The sequence below is a fragment of the Lampetra planeri genome, chromosome 53 (genome assembly GCF_965212315.1).
Source record: "Lampetra planeri chromosome 53, kcLamPlan1.2.h2, whole genome shotgun sequence".
NCBI classification, from domain to species: domain Eukaryota; kingdom Metazoa; phylum Chordata; class Hyperoartia; order Petromyzontiformes; family Petromyzontidae; genus Lampetra; species Lampetra planeri.
Genome location: NC_136159.1, coordinates 6,248,584 through 6,267,111, shown reverse-complemented (window position 1 = coordinate 6,267,111; position 18,528 = coordinate 6,248,584). Strand labels below are relative to the sequence as shown.

Below are 18,528 nucleotides of genomic sequence, written 5' to 3'. Positions count from 1 at the left end.
AGGGCGACGACCGTTTCAGATAAATCGTCACTTGGTGTTGGCCGTGAGCGGCAATCGACCTCGCGTCACCGGTTTTCGTAGCGAAGTGTGCCAACCACTACACCCACCGCTCCCCCACCCACGACACACGCACACACACATCACATCACCCCCCTCCACCAACTCCCACCCCACCACCCCCCTCTGCCCACCTCTTCCATAACCAATGAACGCCATCGGCCACCCCACCAAAAGCGGCTATATAACCGCGTCCCGCGCGCGCTGGTTCAGGCACTGTCGCTCTCTCTCTCTCTCATCTCCCCTCCCACCTCTCTCTCTCTCGCTGTGTGTGTGCGTGTGCGTGCCGCGTGTCGCGTGCGTGAGTGCAACAGGCGTCGTGTGCGATCGGAGCGCGCAAACTGCGAGTCTTCGCACGCGACATCGGGGGCGAGGCGGACCCGACAAAAGCGGTTTCCTGCACCCCTCCCAGTCCATCCCCTCCCACGTCTCGCGCTCACCTGGATCTAACTGCAGGTGAGCGACTGAACGCAAGCGATTAGGGGGGGGAGTCCTGTTTGAGTTGTTTTTTAAACGCGCGTACATGTTACGTGCGTTATGTGTGTGTGTGTTGCGGCACGTGGGGTTTAACAGATATATAGTTTCGATTTAAAGCTTTAAGTGACTGCAGGGATTCATCTTCTTGGTTCTTTCGGTAAAGTCACGTAGAAGCGAAATAATAAAAATAAAACATAATCAAATACAATTCTCACGACGTTTCGGCCACAACGCAAGCAGACCTGTTCTTCACCTGAGGACGGCTGCTTGCGTTGTGGCCGAAACGTCGTGAGAATTGTATTTTATTATGTTTTTTTTTATTATTTTATTATTTCCCTTCTACGTTACTTTACCGAAAGAACCAAGAAGAAGAAAAAAATATATATATTTTTTTATCAGGTCAGAAATCGAAACTGAACCAGAGATTGTTGAGAGTCACATTCGCAAGAGAGATCGACCTGGCTACCCATAGATCCTGTAAGACATCCCACACCAAAGTGGCAAGCTCGCCACGGATAAAGGGGCAGCCCTGCAATGCCGCTATTCTCCGTCTGCAACTAAAATCCGAGCGTGTGTCAACACGGCGACGTGAAACAAGATCGTACTCCAATTGTGAAATGCTGTAGTGGGTTTTTTTCTCTCCAACACACCGGTGTACCGTACTAGTAACTGGTACTCAGATTGTAAATGTTGTGGATTCGCTCTTCAACACACCGTTGTGTCGTACTAGTAACGAATTGTCCACATTTTGTCGACATGACAAACCTTACCAATTGGCGGTGGCGGGTTTAACGACACGTTTATATATTTACGCGATCTAACCCAGAAAAAAACACTCTGTTATGGATATTATTTTGGCCACGAAAGCCCAAATCGCGTGTTAAAATTATGTGAAGCAGCATGCCGCGCGTTAGTCCATCGTGCAGGCTTCTTTGCTTGTTTATTATCCAGCAGCATCTGCTAAAAGCCACGGACCCGTTTCGGCGTTCAAGTGTCTCATCAGCAGAGTCGGGCTTGCGTTTAAGCCCACGTCACTCGTGTTGTTGATTGTGCTCGATGTTATCCGGCAGATATTTGCTTTAAGCGAGAACAAAACAAACTCTGCACAGGTTTCGATTTCCTGGGTCCCATCAGCAGAGCTAGGCTCATTTCAAACAAACGCTTCGCGGTTAGCGGTTGGTTAGATGGCAATACCGTGCACAGAAACGATCATGATGATTATCGTTATACTACGTGGTCATATCCTGCGCGGTGATTCAATTATTGTGCAGAACCGTCTCTAAAATATCCAAGTTGCAAAAAAAAATATCCGCAGCCTTGAAACGAAAAATAAAAATGCGATCCCGACGCTGCAGCCTCAAACGGGGGGGCGGGGGAAGTCAATAACTGGCGACGTTTCGGCTAATGACCCTTGTTCACAGCGCATCGAGGGGGTCGGGTGTGGTAGGGGAGTTACGTTCAGCCATGTGTGATTATGCTGCCGCTGCTGTGGCTACCGATGCGACACGATCGCGTTCATTGGCGAAAAATGTTGGTCCGATCTACGCAGAGCGTCGAGCTCTGATGGAAGAGTGTCTGGATGGGCGACAGCCGTTCGCTAAAACGTCTGAATAACTGGTGCTCCAGGCTACTGCCGCTACTGTTGTGCTACGCTGTGGGCAGCAGAGAGGTGCAGCACAGTGCCGGATGAAGCTAGTGCGGGACCTGTAGCATATGATGCTACAAAGGGGCCCTAAATAAAAAAAAACATGAATATTAAAACACAATTTTTTAACTTGCATAGTAAATCAGTCGTATTTTTTTTATTTGCTATACAGCCAGGTAATATGACAAATCGCTAATTTTAAAACACCCAGTCGTTCGTAAAAGTTGAAGGCGGTATAGCACTATAGTAATAGAGCAAGTGCAGAATCGCTGAACCCAAAATTGAGAGCTTGAAAGCATTTAGCGCGGGGGCCCTTGAAAGTGCGGGGTCCGTAGCTACTACACGTGTAGTAGCTACTACACGTGTAGTAGCTACTACACGTGTAGTAGCTACTACATACGTAGCGACTTTTGCTACGAGGATAATCCGGCACTGATGCAGCGGCATTCATTGTTGTACCGTACTTCTGTGCTCCCGTGGTGAAGTATGGTGAGGATGACCACCGCGCACGAAGTACGGAGGAGGCCCTCGTCCCGCAGTGGAGCGACGGCGCGGGGCTGTACATGTGCGCGTTACACCGGCGACGATTATCTGAACCGGTTCTGGGCCTCCCCTAGGTCGACTCAGCCTCAGATTAGTAACCTGGAGACAAAGGCGGCTGAGCGTGGTGTTGGCCACCCGTGGCCGACCTTCATAGGTGCTACTCGCTAGCAGCACTTGCCCCTGCAGTCTGTTAAGGCTACACGGTGGTGGTGGGAGTCTTTGTCTTTGTTGCACGCTGTGGTTCTGGCGGCTTTGGTGGAGCGTGTTTCGTGAGCTGTGCGTCGATGTCAGTGGGGAGCGGTGGTGCAGCGGTTAGCGCGCGAGTTCGATTCCCGGATCACGGCCACCACCAACGCCAGTGACGATGATCCCAACTGGTGTTTGAGCCACCCCTAGGTCGACTCAGCATTGAGCTCAGGACGCTCTGTAATCATCGCCGCTGGGGTTTCTGGCCACGCTCTCGTGCGCCGCGCCAGCCCTTCGTAGCTGCTCGCTAGCAGCCCTTGCCCCAAACGCCTAGCGGAGGCTATCCGGGTGACCTTTGCCTTGATTGCGTTTAAATTGTTCAACGGAGGTGGAGGAGGAGGAGGGGGGGGTGGGGCGGTGGTGAGAGCCCTGCGCTACGAACCCGTTCAATCGCCGTCAGTGGCGAATGCGTGAACAGGCGAACTCGGCCGGACACGATTTAAGCCAGGGCGCCGTGAAACGCATCGATATCGACAACTGCTGCGGAGAGACAAAGGCGGCCGGCCGGCCGGGCGTGGCTTGGTTAGGTTTTTTTTCCGGCCACAACACTCTCACTCACGAATACCCGATCCGACTATAAATTGGTGCTCGCTACGTGACGGGAACTTCGCTCGCGAACAGCACTTGCCCCACGTGCTGTTGGAGGTGGATATTCGCCTTTGTCTAATCGTTTAATAATAATAATAAAAAAACCCATTGTTTTCATCGCCTAGCCGCAAGGAGTTATAAACTCGGCGGGGCTGTTTAGTACGTTGCGGTATGCGGACAGAAATATGTTTTAATGTGCATAATGACGTGGCGCAAATGGCATGTATATCATTATCGACATTCACAAGCCGAGATATGTGTAAGCATGTCAAGAGATTTACGAGGGCGTAGCGGTTATAGCCACTTCCTGCTCATTCACTGCCATCGATTTCCATTCACAAAAATAGGTCCGCACGTGCGAGAGTTTCGTGTTGGTCGCCTACAAAACACAGCGGTGGTCTAGCAATAGCCCTGCCAATATCCTTATCATTATCCCTAGCATTAGCCCAGCATTAGCCCAGCAATAGCCCTAGCAATAGACCTAGTAATAGCCCTAGCATTAGCCCTAGCAATAGCCCTAGCAATAGCCCTAGCAATAGCCCTGTCAATAGCCTTATCATTAGCCCTAGCATTAGCCCTAGCAATAGCCCTAGCAATAGCCCTAGCAATAGCCATAGCAATATACCTAGCATTAGCCCTAGCATTAGCCCAGCATTCACCCTAGCATTCACCCTAGCATTAGCCCTAGCAATAGCCCTAGCAATAGCCCTAGCAATAGCCATAGCAATAGCCCTAGCATTAGCCCTAGCATTAGCCCAGCATTCACCCTAGCATTAGCCCTAGCATTAGCCCTAGCAATAGCCCTAGCATTAGCCCTAGCAATAGCCATAGCAATATACCTAGCATTAGCCCTAGCAATAGCCCTAGCAATAGCCCTAGCATTAGCTCTAACACGAGCCGTATCCCTAGCCCTAACACTAGCCCGTTACGGGTGACAACTCAGCGCCTAATCACTCTCTGGGCAATAAATCGGTTACCACGTTGTGGTAATCCCGCAGCGGTTGTGCTCTGAAGGAACTATCCGCAGCTATGGGAGTGTGCATGCGTGCGTGCGTGTGTGAGGTCATTGCTATTTAAATAGCTTATATTAAATGATGATTAATATCGACCATGCTCCTAACGCGTGTGTTTCTGTGTGTCTGTCTGTCTTTGTGTACCCGCGTGTGTGTGTGTCCATGTATGTATGTATGCGTATTTGTGTCTGGGTGTTATGTGTATGTCTTTGTCTCGGATGTTGTGTGTGTGAACCTCTGTGTGTGCCTTGTGGATGTCTGTCTGTGTGTGCCTTGTGCATGTCTGTCTGCGTGTCTGTGTGTGCGTGTGTGTATCACCCAACCCTTACACACACACACAGTCCGCACCGGTATCACCCCTCGGGCAAGACAAAAACCTCGCCATGTCGGACCCAAACCTCTCAGAGGATCAAATGGTCCACCAGCCTCAACAGCACCACGGCGTGTGGCCCATCACGGTGCAGGTCTTCCTCCTCATCCTCTCCGCCGTCTTTCTGGCGCTCGCCGCCCTACAGAAGAAGCGATCGTCCACGTCGTCTTCGTCGTCGTCATCGACGCCGCCACCGTCATCCTACCCGACTCCGCGCGGCCCGTTCGCATGGCCCTTCGTCGGAAACGCCATGGAGCTGGGCAGCGCTCCCCACGTGACGCTGGCTCGCTGGAGCAAAGTCTACGGCGACGTCATGAAGATACAGATCGGCTCGCGTCCCGTGGTGGTGCTCAGCGGCCTGGAGACCATCAGACAGGCGCTCGTGCGCCAAGGCGACAGCTTCGCCGGGCGGCCAAAGTTCGAGTCCTTCTCGATCGTGGGGAACGGCCTGAGTCTGGCGTTCAACAGCACGTACGGGCCCGCGTGGAAGGCCCACAAGAGGATGGCGCAGGGTGCACTGAGGGCCTTCTCTGAAGAGGAGGTGCGGCCGTCGACGGGAACCTCGACGGCGTCGGCGTCGATGTGCGCTTTGGAAGAGCACACCGCGTCCGAAGCCACGGAGCTCGTGCAGATCTTCCTGGAGGGCAGCAAGGCCGTTGCCGGCACCGCCACCACCACCGGCGACGGGCAACAGCCGACGACCACGAAACCCGGGTTCGATGCCGTGCAGCCGCTGGCGCTCGCCGTGGCGAACGTGATCACCGCGCTGCTCTTTGGCACGCGGTACGCGCACGACGACGAGGAGCTCGCGGGCATCGTGGCGCTGGCCCACGACTTCGTGAAGGTGACGGCGGCCGGCAACATCGGCGACTTCGTGCCGGCGGCGCGCCTGCTGCTGCCCTCGTGCAGGAGCAGCATGCGGCGCTTCACGGCGCTCAACCATCGCTTCTCCGAGTTCATCAGGCGCCGCGTGTCCGAGCACCACAGCAGCCACGACAAGGTGAGCCGTGGGGGGGGGGTGGGTGGGTGGTGAGGCAGAGAGGTGATGTAGCCACCGCGTGCGGCCAAACAGCTTTTGTTTGGAACTAAGTAGTCGGGGGAGGGGGGGGTGGGTTGTGCAACTTTGCCGGCTCCGTTCGGCACTTTGAAGGGGCGTGCAGCTTCGTGAACGTTCTTTATCAAGGGCTCACCGCCGTCTCGTATTCGCCGCACGGTCGCATTGTGGCTCTTGAAATGTTGAGTCTTGTGGGGTTTTTTTTACCGAATTCGGGAAAACAAAAACTCGCGCGGCACGGGCTAGAGACGAGACGGAGTGATGTGGCACAGAAAAAAACATGGAGCTGAGTGGACTTGCCGACGACCGGTTACCAGCGGTGTCAAGATCGGCCTCTGTGGAAGAGGCTTGCGAGGGACGCTACTGGGGCAGTTGGAGGCAGTCGCCCCTCCAGCCACAGCGGGGGGCAAGAGAGGCGACGCTCACAACAACGAGCGGAGCGCCGGGCGGCTAAAACCGCAGCAAATTGGCACAGTTGGCGCATGTACCAGCCACCTCAGTCAGCCGACCCTATGGCACCTGCTGGGTCTGTCCCGTGAAACTCCAGTCGAGGGGCCTTCGACAGGCCACGTGGTCGCCCCCGAGTGCACACCGACCATCGCTCGCCTTGAGCAAACCCCGCGTGCGCTTCCACAGCGGCCAATGTGCGATGTCCCCGACGCTTGCTCTGACAGGCGCGTTCCCCCCCCACCCCCTCATTCCTCGCCGGAGTCAACACTCCACGCGTGCTGTCCCCTCTCCCTTCCGTCTCGCTGATATTTTATGACCCTCCAATCCTTTACACAAAATAAGAATAATAGCAATGCAGGTGTGTGTGTGTGTCCCACCACCACCCTCACTCTACGCGGTAGAGCTGCCTGCCGAGTAGCGCACACAGAACACACACAGTGCACAAACAGTACACACGCAGTACACACACACAGGACGCATACAAAGTACACACGCAGTACGCAATGCTGTCCCACGCCCGACTGCATAGCCCGCATTGCAGAGTGTGAATTCGAACCGCGGCAAGTGTGGCGAATTTTGGATAGCAATAGGTGATACCCGCACGATACAGCGCGAAATCTTGCGAACCGAAGCAAAAATAAAAGGATAAACAAAAATGAAAATGGACCTCGAGGATGCTTTTCGAAATGTTAACGCGGTCGCCCGATGTCGTCACGTGACCGCAGAGCAACGTGACTGACGTCACCAGCTGGCTCATCTCGCTCAGCCATGACTCCAAGTTCGACGAGAACGGGAACGTGGAGTTTCCGCTGGACAAGGTGTCTTCCATCGTGTCGGACTTCTTGGGAGCCGGTGAGCGAGAGGGTGCCACCTGGCGTGGAGGTTTCGTTGAAGGATAGCAGCAGCAGCAACATAATCAACAACAACATCATCATCAACAACATAATCAACAACACGAACAGCAACATCATCAACAACATCATCAACAACAACATGAACAACAACATCATCAACAACACGAACAGCAACATCATCAACAACAACATCATCATCAACAACATCATCATCATCAACAACAACATGAACAACATCATCATCAACAACAACATGAACAACATCATCATCAACAACAACATCATCAACAACAACATGAACAACATCATCATCAAGAACAACATCATCATCAACAACAACATCATCAACAACAACATGAACAACATCATCATCAACAACAACATGAACAACATCATCATCAACAACAACATGAACAACATCATCATCAACAACAACATCATCAACAACAACATGAACAACAACATCATCAACAACATCATCAACAACAACATCATCAACAACAACATGAACAACATCATCATCAACAACAACATGAACAACATCATCATCAACAACAACATCATCAACAACAACATGAACAACAACATCATCAACAACATCATCAACAACAACATCATCAACAACACGAACAGCAACATCATCAACAACATCATCAACAACAAACTCAACACATCTCGTGTCGTTAACACTGCGTGTATGGAATGAAACATTGAGAGGTGGTAGGGTTAGCAGCTTGGAGGTGGGGAATAGGAATGTGTGGAGGAGAGGGTTGGGCAGATTGGAGGTGAGGAATAGGAATGTGTGGAGGAGAGGGTTGGGCAGATTGGAGGTGGGGAATAGGAATGTGTGGAGGAGAGGGTTGGGCAGATTGGAGGTGGGGAATAGGGATGTGTGGAGGAGAGGGTTGGGCAGATTGGAGGTGAGGAATAGGAATGTGTGGAGGAGAGGGTTGGGCAGATTGGAGGTGAGGAATAGGAATGTGTGGAGGAGAGGGTTGGGCAGATTGGAGGTGGGGAATAGGAATGTGTGGAGGAGAGGGTTGGGCAGCTTGGAGGTGAGGAATAGGGATGTGTGGAGGAGAGGGTTGGGCAGCTTGGAGGTGAGGAATAGGGATGTGTGGAGGAGAGGGTTGGGCAGCTTGGAGGTGAGGAATAGGGATGTGTGGAGGAGAGGGTTGGGCAGCTTGGAGGTGAGGAATAGGGATGTGTGGAGGAGAGGGTTGGGCAGATTGGAGGTGGGGAATAGGGATGTGTGGAGGAGAGGGTTGGGCAGATTGGAGGTGGGGAATAGGAATGTGTGGAGGAGAGGGTTGGGCAGATTGGAGGTGAGGAATAGGGATGTGTGGAGGAGAGGGTTGGGCAGATTGGAGGTGGGGAATAGGAATGTGTGGAGGAGAGGGTTGGGCAGATTGGAGGTGAGGAATAGGGATGTGTGGAGGAGAGGGTTGGGCAGCTTGGAGGTGGGGAATAGGAATGTGTGGAGGAGAGGGTTGGGCAGCTTGGAGGTGGGGAATAGGGATGTGTGCAGGATAGTTCTAGATTTTAAGTTTTCGTGACTGCAAGGATTCATACTCTTTGGTTTTTTCGGTAAAGTCACGTAGGTAAAAAAATTAAAATAAATTGCTACAGCATTGCTACAGCCATTTTACTGGAGCGGTTACACCTGATGACGGAGGCTTGTGTTGCTTCCGAAACGTCGTGATTTTATTAAATTTATTTAAATTTTTTACCTACGTGACTTTACCGAAAAAACAAAGAGTATGTGGAGGATAGGTTTAATCAGATTGCAGGTTCAGATTAGAAGCAACCTTTGACCTTGAGCGACTGAGTGAGCGATTTAAATTCTCACGCCGTTTTAGGATGAGCTACAGAGGGCTCCAGCTCAACCTGTGATTAATTAGAACGAGAATAATCTCAGCACGAACACTGGGAATCGGCATGTCCACTGATGCAAGTCATTCATAGCCCAGCCCCCCTCCCCGCTCCAGTGCAGTTGCACCGCCTGCACACTCGTGGCGATGTCGCTGAACCCCTGTCTGTGCTCGCCATGTCGCAGGGTTCGACACGATCTCCACGACACTCAGCTGGAGCATGCTGTACCTCGCCGCCTACCCGGACATACAGCAGCACATCCACCAGGAGCTTGGTGAGTGCCGTCACTGCGGTTATACACCCACCAGTACCGCTCACCACCACCAACCACTCACCACTACCGCTCAGCACCACCACTCACCACCACCAACTACTCACCACCACCAACCACCACTACCGCTCACCACCACCAACCACTCACCACTACCGCTCAGCACCACCACTCACCACCACCAACCACTCACCACCACTAACTACCACTACCGCTCACCACCACTCACCACTACTGCTCACCAGCACCAACCACCACCACCACCAACAACCACTCACCACCACCAACCACTCACCACCACCACCCACTCACCACCACCAACCAATCACCAGCACCACCAACAACTCACCACCACCACCCACTCACCACCACCACCAACCACTCAATACCAGCAACCACTCACCACCACCAACCACTCACCACCACCACCACCCACTCACCACCACCAACCAATCACCACCACCACCAACCACTCACCACCACCAACCACTCATCACCACCACCAACCACTCAATACCACCAACCACTCACCACCACCACCAACCACTCACCACCACCCACTCACCACCACCACCAACCACTCACCACCACCACCAACCACTCACCACCACCACCCACTCACCACCACCAACCTATTCGTCACCACCACCACCCACTCACCACAACCACCACCCACTCACCACCACCGCCATCCTATTCGTCACCACCAATCACCAGTGGCTAGAGTTGGGCAGAATGCACCAACGTGACGCGACACAGGTTGAGATGTAACTCCGGAATATCGGCAAAGTGAACGCAATGTTTCATGCACATTTTAAATGCACTGCAAAGCCTTTACGTAGCACCGTGTACTATTTATGTGAAATGCATCAAACTACATTATTTCACACTGCCAGCCACCTCGCACCGTCACAATATTCTAAGTTGTGCCCACAATTACAAAGTGGGGTTCCTTTAGGGGGTATTACGACACAAGCAGTTGTGGTCACGCAATGCCATCAATGGGGTTCCTTTAGGGGGTATTACGACAAAAGCAGTTGTGGTCACGCAATGCCATCGGTGGGGTTCATTTAGGGGGTATTACGACACAAGCAGTTGTGGTCACGCAATGCCATCAATGGGGTTCCTTTAGGGGGTATTACGACAAAAGCAGTTGTGGTCACGCAATGCCATCGGTGGGGTTCATTTAGGGGGTATTACGACACAAGCAGTTGTGGTCACGCAATGCCATCAGTGGGGTTCCTTTAGGGGGTATTACGACACAAGCAGTTGTGGTCACGCAATGCCATAAATGGGGTTCATTTGGGGGGTATAACGACACACGCAGTTGTGGTCACGCAATGCCATCAATGGGGTTCATTTGGGGGGTATAACGACACACGCAGTTGTGGTCACGCAATGCCATCGGTGGGGTTCATTTGGGGGGTATTACGACACACGCAGCTGTGGTCACGCAATGCCATCAGTGGGGTTCCTTTAGGGGGTCTTACGACACAAGCAGTTGTGGTCACGCAATGCCATCGGGGGGTTCTTTAGGGGGTATAACGACACACGCAGTTGTGGTCACGCAATGCCATCAGTGGGGTTCCTTTAGGGGGTATTACGACACAAGCAGTTGTGGTCACGCAATGCCATCGGGGGGTTCTTTAGGGGGTATAACGACACACGCAGTTGTGGTCACGCAATGCCATCAGTGGGGTTCATTTGGGGGGTATTACGACACACGCAGTTGTGGTCACGCAATGCCATCGGTGGGGTTCATTTGGGGGGTATAACGACACAAGCAGCTGTGGTCACGCAATGCCATCGGTGGGGTTCATTTGGGGGGTATAACGACACACGCAGCTGTGGTCACGCAATGCCATCGGTGGGGTTCATTTGGGGGGTATAACGACACACGCAGCTGTGGTCACGCAATGCTTCCTCTGCACCGCTCACAATTGCAATGTGGGGCTCCTCTGTGGGGATATGCCGACAGACGCAGTGGTGGGCAGGCAGAGACGACCGTCACTCAACGACCGCCGCCAGTTGCCCTTCACGGAAGCCTTCATCCTGGAAGTGCTGAGACACTCGTCTGTGGTTCCATTCACCATCCCACACAGGTGAGCGCCGGTTTTCTCCGGGAACTCCGGTTCTGAAGCAGAGGTCGCAAACGGGTTTTGATTCCTTACCCGTACCCGGCCGCACCAGGGTCGCAAACGGGTACCCGTACCCGGCCGTACGGGTATCGGGTACCTGATTGCGACCTCTGGGATGAAGCCACGTTGCAGGCGCGGGTGGGTTGATTCTAGGAACTTGAATTTTGAGAAGAGACAAGACGTTGGGAAATGAGTGACAAACGGTTACTCACCAGTGACTCACGGCCTACCCGTACCCGGCCGCACCAGGGTCGCAAACGGATAGATCATGTTCTGAAGCCATGATCTATCCGCTGCTGGGTGAAGGCCTTCACTCCGCCCCTCCCCGCTGAGCCACACTGCACTACGCTCACCACCAGTCCACCACCACCACCTCCACCCTGTCTAATCCGAGTGTTCCACTTCTCCAGCACCACGCGTGACACCGTGCTGCAGGGATTCTTCATTCCCAAGGACACCTGCATCTTCATCAACCAGTGGCAGGTGAACCATGACAGGTGAGTGGTGGCCACAATGAGCGGGACACGTTGATCATTTATTATCATTATTAATTATCTTACTCTTGGCTACATCACCACGGGAGGGGGAGTCTAAACTAAACTAAACTATTTTTCGATTTAAAGCTTTCGTGACTGCAGGGATTCATCTTCTTGGTTCTTTTGGTAGAGTCACGTAGAATGGAAATAATAAAATAATAAAAATATAACGTGACTTTACCGAAAGAACCAAGAAGATAAACTATTTTTCTTATTTTACCAGGTAAGGCCCACTTGAGCTTTGTAGCTATTTTTCAGAAACGACTTTACCGCAAACGATATCTGAACGAAGTGGGCTCATCGAGTGGAAATGTATAGCAGCCAAACGCTCTAAACGCGTGATGCTGATTCTAAACGCGGAGGGGAAAACCCGGAGGACCCGGAGAAAAATCCACGCGACCACAGAGAGACGCAAACTCCAAATATACAGCAGCAGCAGGCGTCAGGGTCGGGATTGAACCGACGACGTCCTGTATACCAGGCGAGGTAGTTAACATCTCCTAGCCACCGTGATGATGATGAGAGAGAGAGACACGCAAACTCCAAATATACAGCAGCAGGCGTCAGGGTCGGGATTGAACCGACGACCTCCTGTATACCAGGCGAGGTAGTTAACATCTCGCCCCCACGTGTTAATGATGCAATGCAATGGGGGGAAGGAGCGGGAGAGGGAAGGGAGGCCGAGATGGAAGTCCCCACCACCCAGAGGGACAGAGAGAGAGGAGGCTCTGCATGCAGATATGAGCTACCCGTCAGAGGCCGTTGGACCGCGAGAAGGGCTGCGTGCAGATGCAGCACTTCTCGTAGTTTAAAAAATAGAGAGCGAGCGAGAGAGAGAGAGCGAAATGGAGTAGGAAGAGAGGGGGTAGAGAGAGAGAGAGAGGGGGGGCAGAGAGGGGGGTAGAGAGAGAGAGGGAAGGTGTAAGGAGAGCAGAGCGAGAAATATTTTCTTAAATCTTTCATTTAAAAGGGAGGGGGGGGTGGTTTACATGAAGCAAATCATTGAAAAAAAACTAAATGATGAACGAAGCAAAGTGTCGACTACACCGAGCATCTTCTTGTTTCCTCTGATTGTAAAAAAAAGAGAGAGAGGAGGAGGAGGGTCGGGCAGGGAGGAGGAGGGGGAGGAGGAGGGAGAGGAGGGATGTAACAAGCAACTCTCAGGGCCGGTCGCGTGGCTTATGGGACGCGTGAACGAAACATAAACACAACTTTCATTTATTTTTATATGTGGAGAGGCGGACACGCAAAGTAGGGGAGGAGAGCGGGCCGACTGGCCGATTATTTATTTAGTTTATTGTTATCAGTGTCCAAGGCCGTAATTATAATATATATTTGGGGGGCAGTGTGTTGTCCTTCCCCGCACCTCGTACGGTGCGAAAGAAAGTCCAACGTACACACGTACACACACACGCGCTCATCATCACCGCCCTCTTCCCTCTGCGTGCAGCAAGCTCTGGGACGAGCCGTTCGCCTTCCGTCCCGAGCGCTTCCTGAGCGAGGATCAGTCCTCCGTGGACCGCACGCGCTCCGCCAACCTGCTCGCCTTCGGCACGGGCAAGCGACGCTGCATGGGCGAGGCGGTGGCTCGCTCCGAGCTCTTCCTCTTCCTCTCCATCCTCCTGCACCACCTGCGGATCCGGACGGCCGACGGCCAAGCGCCCGACATGTCCGCCGTGTACGGCCTCTCGCTCAAGCACCGCACGTGCCTGCTGCTCGCCGAGTCGCGGAGTTGAGCACGTGCGCTTGCGTGCGTGTGTGCGCGTGTGTGTGTGTGCGTGCGTGCGTGTGTGCGCTGGGGCGGTGGTGACCACTCACCACCCACCCCCTACGTGTGCCGCTCCCGCCTTCATAGGTGCTCGCGAACAGCACTTGTCCCGACAGTCTGTTGCGGCTACACGGGCGATCTCTGTCTTTGTCCGGCGGGTGTTTGTTGGCTCGGTCTGTTTCCGTGACCACCTTGGGCAGCTTGGGCCTTTGACACTTCACGTGACGGTCCTCAAAGTGCACCTAGCCTGGCACGAGCGCTGCGGTGACGTCGCCATCGCTTAGCTGTGGACGGCGGCTCTTGCTGTTTTGGTCGCTGCTGTCGTCAGATTCCCAGCCACGACGATCAGGCGCGGTCCTATTGCTCGCCTAGGTCGACTCAGCCTTAAAAAGATTATCTGGTGTGGTGTGTGAACATCAGCACTAAGATGGTTGGGCGGGGGAGACAAATGCGGCCGGGCGTGGTGCTCGCAACACCACCCGCTCGCGTGTGCCGTGCCGGCCTTAATAGGTGCTCGCTAACAGCACCCACCCCAACAGCCTGCTGTTTGCGGCTTGGAGGAGTGTTTGGCTTTGTGTGCGAGTGATGTTGCCTTGGCCGGCGTCATTCATGTGCGGAAATTATGACAGGTCCGGAATCGATCAGGAAATGTGTTGTGCAGGATCGCCAGGTGGTCGTGGTCAGTTTATCTCCCCTGGATGATGATGGTGGTGGTGGATATTCTAGATGGTGATGGTGGAGGAGGTTATCTTTGAAGCTGGTGGATGACATTGGATATTTTGGATTGGGAGTAGAGGTGGTGAAGGTGTATTTTTTTAATGTTGATGATGATAATGCTGCTGCTGCTGATGATGGATGTTTTGGATAATGGTGGTGTATATTTGGAGTGATGAGGATGATGATGGTGGTGGTGATGATGCTTAGAAGGGTAATGACTTCGATGGTATTGATTGTGATGATGTGCATGATGCTGACGATGATGATATTGATGATGATGATGATGGTGCTCATATTGATGATGATGATGATGATGACGCTGGTGGTGGTTAGCCACCATGCGACTCGCATCCCTACCCCGTGTGTTCGTGTCACCTTGACGAGTTGGGAGGTCGCGTGACGACTCCGTGATGGTGACACTGGCTGCCGTGACTGTTATTTTGGAATTGCACGCGACTGGCTAAGCGTGCAACGAGTACTCGCCAGGCAGTTCATTTTCTTTATGTAAAATACAAGTATGGGTAGAGGCGCAGCCCTGCAATTGCGTTGCTCTGCCAGGGGAGCTCCAAGGGCTTCCTCGAGGAGACCTCCTCGACAGGACCTCCTCGAGAGGACCTTGAGAGGACCTTCTCGAGGGGGCCTCCTCGACAGGACCTCCTCGCGAGGACCTCGAGAGGACTTGCTCGAGGAGACCTCCTCGAGAGGACGACCTCCTCGAGAAGGCCTACTCGAGAGGACCTCCTCCAGAGCACTACCTCCTCGAGGAGGCCTACTCGAGAGGACCTCCTCGAGAGGACCTCCTCGATAGGACCTCCTCGAGAGGACCTCGAGAGGACTTGCTCGAGGAGACCTCCTCGAGAGGACGACCTCCTCGAGAAGGCCTACTCGAGAGGACCTCCTCGAGAGGACCTCCTCGAGAAGGCCTACTCGAGAGGACCTCCTCGAAAAGACCTCGGAAGGACCTCCTCAAGGAGACTTCCTCGAGGAGGCCTACTCGAGAGGACCTCCTCGAGAGGACCTCCTCGAGAGGACCTCCTCATTTAGAGGGTACTTGGCCTACTCCCCTACGCTAACCAGACCGCCTTATTGAATGTAGCTTGTTTTCATTCTCACACTGTGCATTTGTAATTAATACTTTATACCAAATAATGAGGGTTGGGGTTTTATTTGAAAAATGTGTATTCTAGAGGTATGTGTGTATTCGTGTGTGTGTGTGTGTGTCAAAGGGGGCGGTGAATAATGACGTAGCAATTCGCACACTGCGCTCCACAAACCCGAGGTTAGGGCTAAATAACATCAGCGGCACAGGTCCTGTGTATCAATTCGTCGGCCTCGCCTAGGTCGACTCAGCCTTTAAAGAAGGGCCTGGCGTGCTGTGTAAACATCAGTAACCTGGGTTTGACACAAAGGCGGCCGGGCGTGGTCCTGGCCACACACATCATGCTTTGTGCCGGCCTTCATAGCTGCTCGCCAACAGCACTTGCCCCCAAGTGTCTAGTAAGGCTATATGGGGGGTCTTTGTCTTTGTGTGTGTTACCAGAATGGGTATATATGGTACTAGGTGCCGTGTTTGTGGAATTTTGTACGAAAACATATTTAAAAAAATAAAAAAAAACATAAAATTCCGAGCATGATTAAACTGGTAGCTGCTAAGGCCTAAAGCCGACCTTACATTTGGGCCATCCAGTCGCGCGCAACTTGAGGTCGCGCGCAACTAAATTGCTCAACAGTCGCACGCAACAAGTTGATTCCTGGTGGCGACAAACGGCTTATTACCGCTCACGCGATCAGGGCAACGGGTTCGTGGCCACGTGTTTCGTCGCGTTGCTCACATTCGCCGACCCAACGTGGGCAACGTGTGGCAGAGGTCGCAAACGGGTTTTGATTCCTTACCCGTACCCGTACCCGGCCACACCAGGGTCGCAAACGGGTACCCGTACCTGGCCGGGTACGGGTAGCCGGGTATCGGGTAGGGTACGGGTATCAGGTACCCGGTTGCGACCTCTGACGTGTGGAAAAAGCGGTTGCAGGCAACTTGGTCACGCGGCGATTTCGAAAGAGCGATTTTTGGGTTTGTGCAAATCATTTGGCGATGACGCTGCTGCTGCGTTGGCGGGTGAGCACCACCGGCGCCTGTTCCGCGTTATAATTGGGGGGCATGTTCTGCGTTATAACGGGTGGGGGGGGGCACATTTCGCGTTATAACGGGGGCCAAATTCCACGTTGTGCTAAAAGTGCTCCCCCGTAGAAGAACCGAGTTATAGCCAAAACGCGTTAATCGAGGACTTCGCATCGAGTCAATAATTTAATATCACAGTCAAGGGCTTGGGATTGAAGTCACCGCTGCTGCTGCTGTTGTTGTTGTCATTGTTGTTGTTGTCATTGTTGTCCAAGTGACGATTCCGAATCGACGCCGAGCGATTCACTGCCGATCCGTGTCTCGACCATACCCCCAACAAACTCAGTGATGCTATTCTCACGAATCTCACTCAAGAACCGATTGTTCGTGTCGTCTCGTTCGCATTGACTTCGTTTGCTTCGTCTCGTTCGCGTTGCCCGTCATTAATTCCGTCAGTAGCACCGATGAACAAAAATGACATTGATTCTTAGATGCACGTGTATGTGTGTGCGTTGAACTTCTTTCGCACCGTACGATTCTTACTCGAATTGTGCACGTGAATGTCGAATCGTTGTTTTTTTTTACTCCTCACACTTCGTTACGTGCCTATCAAATTAGCATCGACCCAATTAATGTAATGAGTATTTCGTGGATTTGGGTTTTAAGTTTGTTTTTGTGACATTAAACTGAAAGCAGTAGCATCTAGAGCTGTTGGTCTTAACCTCTACTGCAGCCTTTGCACCCGTTTGGTTTTCGATCGTTTAAAAAAACGTATAATGTAAATAAAACAAACCATAGGGTTTGATGAAACAAAGTTGTAACTTACGTGCCCGTCTTTAACTTGTGTTTGCGATGGCTTAACTTCTAAAAACAAATGTGGCCGTGTCTCGTGCCCCCAGAAAGGGAATCTCGCACTCCCCAGGGAGTGCACGCACCCCAGGTTAAGAACCGCTCCTCTAGAGTATATAAAATATGGAGCTTATATATGTGAATGCACAAAACGTTGGTTCTACGTCTGTTAAGGAAATTATGATCAACTTATATCTGTGAACTATGCAATACTGTCTATGGGAAGTCTTAACGGGTGTTTTTTGTTTGTTTGTTTTAAGTATTTTAATTCACCATTTCGTACAAAGTTTAAGTCATAATTTATCGTATGTTCTGTAATTTTAAGTACCAGCAAGGGCTTGACCAGAAATCCGTAACATGTACTCGCGTTTATATGAAATAAAACAAAAACAAGTCTATTCACGAAACTAAAAGCGGTGTTTAATGTTGTTGTCGTTGTCATTATTGGCCAATATAACACGTAGGCTTTCGCGACCAATATTCATAATACAGTTTTTGGGTTAGATCGCGTTATCCATAAATGTGTCGTAACCCTCCACCACCCGACACGGCCAATCAGCAAAAAAGTGTCACGTTGACAAAAGACAAATAGTTCACTACTTTAGCCCACCGGTGTGTTGAAGAGTGAAACCACAACATTTTCCAGCATCATCGGGCGAATTGCCCGATGACGCTGGATGCAATTACCAGCGAAACGTCGTACTCAAAAATTGTAAATGTTGTGGTTTCACTCTTCAACACACCGGTGGGCTAAAGTAGTGAACTATTTGTCTTTTGTCAACGTGACACTTTTTTTGCTGATTGGCCGTGTCGGGTGGTGGAGGGTTACGACACATGAATGAATAACGCGATCTAACCCAAAAACGTTATTATCAATTGTTGGCCAAGTTGACAAACGTGCAAACTCCACCTGCGCCGAAGAGGAGAGTTTCCAATCCTCTGCCGGTGGACGTGCGGTCGG

General features: G+C 52.1%; 1 protein-coding gene and 1 long non-coding RNA gene across 2 annotated transcripts; both read left to right on the top strand.

Annotated features, from left to right (window-relative positions):
* Nucleotides 1-276: 276 nt before the first annotated feature.
* LOC144734894 (cytochrome P450 1A1-like) lies at nt 277-17,965 on the top strand. Its single transcript, XM_078617334.1, has 7 exons — nt 277-513; nt 4,911-5,939; nt 7,169-7,295; nt 9,354-9,443; nt 11,419-11,542; nt 11,989-12,075; nt 13,565-17,965. The coding sequence occupies exons 2-7, from the start codon at nt 4,953-4,955 to the stop codon at nt 13,848-13,850; spliced, it is 1,701 nt and encodes a 566-aa protein (XP_078473460.1). The 5' UTR covers nt 277-513; nt 4,911-4,952; the 3' UTR covers nt 13,851-17,965.
* Nucleotides 12,083-12,950, top strand: LOC144734896 (uncharacterized). The gene is made up of 2 exons (XR_013588565.1): nt 12,083-12,600; nt 12,722-12,950. It is a non-coding gene; the product is annotated as an uncharacterized LOC144734896 (long non-coding RNA).
* Nucleotides 17,966-18,528: the final 563 nt, after the last annotated feature.